The 6,000-nt window shown below is 32.9% G+C and overlaps 1 protein-coding gene across 1 annotated transcript; it reads right to left on the reverse strand.

Moving 5' to 3' along the window:
• Positions 1 to 4,130: 4,130 nt before the first annotated feature.
• LOC124221283 (uncharacterized) lies at positions 4,131 to 5,757 on the reverse strand. Its single transcript, XM_046631150.2, has 2 exons — positions 4,305 to 5,757; positions 4,131 to 4,185 (listed from the first exon to the last, which is right to left on the reverse strand). The coding sequence occupies exons 1-2, from the start codon at positions 4,638 to 4,640 to the stop codon at positions 4,159 to 4,161; spliced, it is 363 nt and encodes a 120-aa protein (XP_046487106.1). The 5' UTR covers positions 4,641 to 5,757; the 3' UTR covers positions 4,131 to 4,158.
• Between the last annotated feature and the right edge of the window lie 243 nt (positions 5,758 to 6,000).

Consider the following 6,000-nt stretch of genomic DNA (forward strand, 5'->3'; position numbering starts at 1 on the left):
AATTGATGAATAGCAAACTTCTACTCCTTGTTTTTCTAATTCGACTTTCCATCTAGCAGCTGTGAATTGAGTTCCATTGTCGGATAGCAATCTTTTTGGTTTTCCTACGTTTTTAAAGTACTCGTTGATTATTTTATTTAATGCTATTGTTGTAGTAGCTCGTTTTATGGGGTATAACGTAACTAGTTTTGAAAATGCATCTATTGCAACTAACAAATATTGGACTCCCCCAATAGATCTCGGCAGAGGGCCATAGAAGTCAATTGTAGTCAATTCGTTCGGGTGATCAGCTGTTACCTGCTTGTACTTTCCTTGCATGCTGTAGGATAATGCCTTTGTTCTTTGACATGTGTCACATGCTTGAATACGTTTTTTGATACCTTCTCTCATTTTTCGCCAGTAATAATATCTGTTAATATATTGGTATGTTTTATATACACCCATATGACCTATTTTTTCATGTACAGAAATTACGAGTAAATCTACTATACTTTGTGGGATTACTACTCGCCAATTTTGATCGAATTTACTTTTATAAAACAACAAGTCTTCATGTACTTTGTAACAACCATCAGATGAATCTGTATTGCATTTATTTATGATATTTTTCAATTCCTCATCTTTTATTTGCAATTGTTTTAAATTTTTCAGGTTTTTTATCAACGTTGGATTCATTTTAATAGTTTGAGATGCGATTTTGTTTAGTTCGAGTTCTACATTATCTACTAGCAGTTGGTTTATTTTTGCTATTAGTAACTTGTTACGTTCGTTTGTACTTTGTTTCCCGTTGATATTTCGGCTGAAAAAATCTGCCACCACATTATCTTTTCCTTTGCAATGCTTGACTGTGAATGTGTACTGTTGTAAGATTACAACCCATCGTGATAATCGTGGACTTAAAAACGGTGCTGTATTTATAAAAGTTAATGCTTTATGATCTGTTATTATTTCAAATGGACTTCCAATTAACCAAATTCTAAATTTATCTAATGCATACATTATTGCCAGTAATTCCTTTTCCGTAGTTGTGTAATTTAATTCTGCTTTCGACAAACATTTACTTATAAGTGAAATAATTTTATGGTTATCTTCCTCATCAATTTGGTACAAAATCGCACTTATTCCAAGATCGCTTGCGTCTGTTTGTACTCTACATATGACGCCAGGTAAATAGTGATTAAGGGTTACACAGTTTATAAAACTTTCCTTTATCTCTTTAAATGCTTTCGTATGTTTCTCTGTCCATCTAAACGGTGTATTGTCTGTTAATAAATCTCTCAAAGGCGTGACATAGTTCGAATATTTTATGCTAAACTGCCGGTAAAAGTTACACGCTCCTAAAAATCGTTGTAAAATCAATTTACTTGTTGGTACTGGAAATTCTCTAATCACCTTGATTTTGTCTGGGTTGGGACTAACTCCCTCAGGTGTTATAACGTATCCGAGAAATGCGATTGACTTCTTACAAAAAAGTGACTTATTTAGACGAAGTGTAAAATTGTGTTTCATTAAGCGATCAAATATTAGGCTTAGGTGTTTCATATGAGAATCAAAATCAGTTGAGGTTATTAAAAGATCATCTATATAACAAGTCAGAAAGGAGGTAAATTCATTACCTAATGCCATATTTAGGGCACGTATGAATCCACTTCCTGCCGTCTTGAGACCAAATGGAATTCTGCAAAAGTGGTATAAAGTGCCACCGTGTAAAAAAGCTGTATATTGACGTGAATTTCTCTCTAGCGGGATTTGCCAATATCCATGTGTTAGATCAGTAGATGTCATGTATTTTACACCATGATATTTTCTTAATAATTCATTTATTGGTGGTGGACATTCGTTATCAGACTCAATTATGTCATTTATATATCTGGCATCTAAACATAACCTCACTCCATTCTCCCTCTTTTGTACTATTCGCAATGGATTGCAGTATTGACTATTTGATCTTTCTATAATTCCTGCTTGAAGCATTTTCTTTATCTCTGCATCTACTGCTTCTCTAAGTTTAAATGGTACCGGGTATGATTTTTTAACGATTGGCTTGTCTTTTAGTAATTTGATAGAGTGTTCATAAATGTTTGTACATCCGGCTTTCTCTGAAAATAGTTTTTCATATTTAATTAGCAATTTTTCCAGCTCAGCTTTTTGCTCTTCACTTGTACCCATAAGATTATTCGCGATCGACCGGACAGATTCGAAAAAGTTTTGTTCATTTGTTTGAGATCTTGTTACTTGAATTTGTTCTATTAAAATTGATTCGATATTTTCATCCAATTTATCTTTCAAAAAATTGTGATCTTCCGATTCTACTGTTTTCTGGCAAACTAAATTCTTTTTGTAAAAATTATGGTCTTGTGATTCTATTGTTTCTGCGTTATTTTGTTCATGTTCGTTTACATTTTGAAATACAGATTCATTACATTTTATATTATTTTTTACACACATCAAATTTAGATTTTCTAATTCATTATTTCTCGGATTATCTCTTTGATCTACCGATGCAATTTTATCAAATTCACTTATTGCTACACATATATTTTCCTTATCTACTAAAATATTTTTATCAATTTCATCATTTTCTACAAAAATATATTTTAAATTTATTTCTGTTTCTTCATCAATTTTATTCTCTTCTACACAATCAGATTCATTGTCAATTTGCATCACATTTTCATGTGTTTCTGACATTTTATCATCATTATCACATTCAGGATCTTTAGTTGTGATATTTTCAAAAACTGTTTTTATATCTTCATCATCATTTTTATTTTCTTCATTATTATTCTCTTTCTTTGAATTCTTTTTAAATATTTCTTTACCTATTTTTTCATGTTCTTTTTCTGAATCTTCAGTTCTTAAAATTTTGATATATATTTTCGCGTTTTGTGCAAATGAGCTCAACCTTTCCGCAGGTTCCCGGTCGTATGAGAAAAGTGGTGGAGCTATTACTTTACCTTTAATACTAATTGTTTTCTGACCGTAATCTAAAACTACTTTATTAATATCAAGCCAATCGTTACCAAAAATCACACTACTAGACAGATGCGGTATAATTAAAAAAGCTGTTGTGATTTTCTGCGATCCCATATGAACATCAACCAAAATTTGTCGCTTAACCGCTGTGGGCTTTTTCCCAATTGCTGGTAAAACTACTACATTTGTAACTGGTAGTTCATTTAAACTATGATTACCTTTGAGAGATTTATATACTTTTTCAGACATACATGTTACTTGGCTTCCTGAATCAAATAAAGCTACCATTCGATAATTTAACACATTTATTACTACATTTGGACCCTTCGATAAGTTTTGTTTTACTCTTTCAATTTTTTCTTCAGCATTACCAATTTCGTGCATTAAGTCCTCAACTAAATTTGCATAATCCCAACTCGATGTCGGACTTATACACATCGAGCTGTTTATTAGTTTAAATTTCTATTTGGACTGGTTTGTAAATTATTGGTGTTAGTTTGCATTTGAGTTTGTAATGACTGTATCTGATTATTGGTTCCTGAGAAATAAGGTGGTGGATAATTGACGTTTGGTAAATTCATTTGGTTGCTTGTTGATGTTTGAACTTGCGGTTGATATTGCCATGGTGATAAGTTTGTACCAAATTGAGGATTTTGATAAAAGTTGTTTGCAGCATTTGGATAATTTTGTTGCCTACTTGTATTATTTATCTGTTGCTGTTGTTTATGTTGAATTTGCATGTTGTTTACATTATTCACTTGATTGTTGTTACTTTGATTTTGATATTTGTGTTTATTATTGTTTCTTTCTTCATAATTTACATCTAATTGCGATAAAGCTTGTTCTATTATTTTTGTATCCGCCATATTCACAGTTGCTAGAGTATCACGAATTTTATATGGTAATTGTTGGATAATGGTATAGTTTATTTCGAACTGGTCTAGTTTCGGTAATAGGTATTTTGCTTCCTTAAGCTGTTTAAAAAAATATGTTTGAAGTGAACCATCCTGTTGATTATACCTTCTTGAACTCCACCTTGTTTTGACTTTAACTTGAATTGGAATGGAATAAAATTTATTTTTAAAGGCTTCTTTAAAATCATTATACGTGTTGATAGTTTCTTTACTCGCTTCCCACCATATTTTTGCTCTACCTGATAATTTACTTTCGACTATCGACAATTTACACTCTTCCTTCACACATTTTAACCTGAAATAATTTTCCAAATTTTCCAAATATTCAATAGGATTTATAACTTCTTCATCTGTAAACTCGGGAGCTTTGGCATCAATGTGACTTCGTTGCAAACTTACTATTAACTCACTCACCGATATTTGATCGTTATTGGTAACTGGTTGTTGAACTGGATTCTGTATCTGTTGAAGAGCCTGTCTTTGTTGTTCGTTCTGGAGCTTCAACAATGCGACTTCGTTTGCCAGCTGTGCGTTAGTTGCTTGTTGTGCCTGTAGCTGTTCAATCGCATTTCGTAAACCCGCGAAACTCGCCATTTCCTCCTTCAAACGCTCCAGTTCTCCCTCCATCTCGCCTGTATTATTTCGTATTTGACTATTGCCTGCTTTTGATATGTCAGGTTCTGACCTCCTTGGTTTATTTGTGATCCTTGACCTAGTTTTAACAGGTGTTCTTTTAATCGTTGGTGCCATGTACTTTTGAAATTCTTATATTTCTATTTATCGCGTAATATATGTTTCTTACAATTACTACCTAAGGTCAATCATACAAACATTCAACGACGAAATTTCAAATTTAATCCTATGTTTACTTTCTTTATGTCTAAACTTTATGTTCGGGCGCCATTTTGTAACGGTTTTTTTTTTTTTGAGGTTCAACCGATACGTTTTGATTTTATGTTATATTAGAAATCTAGATATATTCAATGAACAAAATACATTAAATCAGGAGGAAACAATGTAGAACACAGATTTATTGAGTTTTGGTATAACCTTTTAAAAGAACAGGCAATCATAGAAAATCTCATTCACTCTTTCATTCACACGTTAAAATTACTCAATGCGATTACCGACGTTTTGTATATAATTATTCTGGTAAAATTTTTGTACCATATTAACGAAAGACTGGCTCTCTTTTCCTTTATGGTTCAAATTTAAAAATGATTCTAGTGAAAGAATGAATCTACTGACAAAGGACTCTAAATTATGGTGAGATTACAATAAAGTTAACAGACGAAGATATAAAATACTGACTTAAGAAGGCTATTACAGATTTGTGGCACAATCCACCTACTAATCAGTAATGAAAAGATGACTTAGCTCGGAATATCTCTGATGAAGAGAGGTGGCCTAACGGCTCCGTAGATGATCATGGATGTTGAAGTTCTTTGATATTCCTTTTATAGAATCGGTCTTCACCGATTATACTGCGTGGTCGTTCGTCGATCAGATATTTGGATTTGTTCTTTAGGCTCACAGGCTCCGAAAGATTGGGATTGCGTTGGGTTACACTTCTTGTATGAATCGTCGTCTCAAATTTTTTTTTTTTTTTTTGGCTTGTTTTGTTTTCCCAAATGTTAACGAAATTATAAGAATGTGAATATGACAGGACTAGACTTTATATCGACCGTTCGCTTCGACCCCGGCTCGCAGAGAGAGAGAGTTACACTTATTTCACCGGATAGGTGATCTTGACCGACGTGACACCTAGAGTTAAGCGTTTGCCCTTTATTTTGAAACGTTGTATGTGCTTAAGGCGCGTACATACGAATTACTTTATATTCTATGTGACTCGCATGTAATATCGTTACAAGACAGTTTAATAGATTTGCTAATTTTGTTACTGACGTTAACGTTGTAATCTACCGAAACGATTCCTTTTTTTTTTTTTTTATTTTTTTGCAACACTCTCGTCACCGAAAATATACACATGCCGGCAGCTGTTCAACATCGAGGAGCGTAGATATGGCATCGTTTTGTTCGTCGTATGCTTTACGATATTTCCGGAGAACCATGGCGATTCTTTTTATTCATCCCCCTTTTTTTCCCGTAA

The sequence above is a fragment of the Neodiprion pinetum genome, chromosome 6, assembly GCF_021155775.2.
Source record: "Neodiprion pinetum isolate iyNeoPine1 chromosome 6, iyNeoPine1.2, whole genome shotgun sequence".
Lineage (NCBI taxonomy): Eukaryota > Metazoa > Arthropoda > Insecta > Hymenoptera > Diprionidae > Neodiprion > Neodiprion pinetum.

Coding starts and splice junctions, on each gene's coding strand:
- LOC124221283 (XM_046631150.2), bottom strand. CDS start 4,640: ATGGCACCAACGATTAAAAGAACACCTGTTAAAACTAGGTCAAGGATC. Junction 4,186..4,304: donor CCAATAACGATCAAATATCG/GTGAGTGAGTTA, acceptor AAATTATTTCAG/GTTAAAATGTGTGAAGGAAG.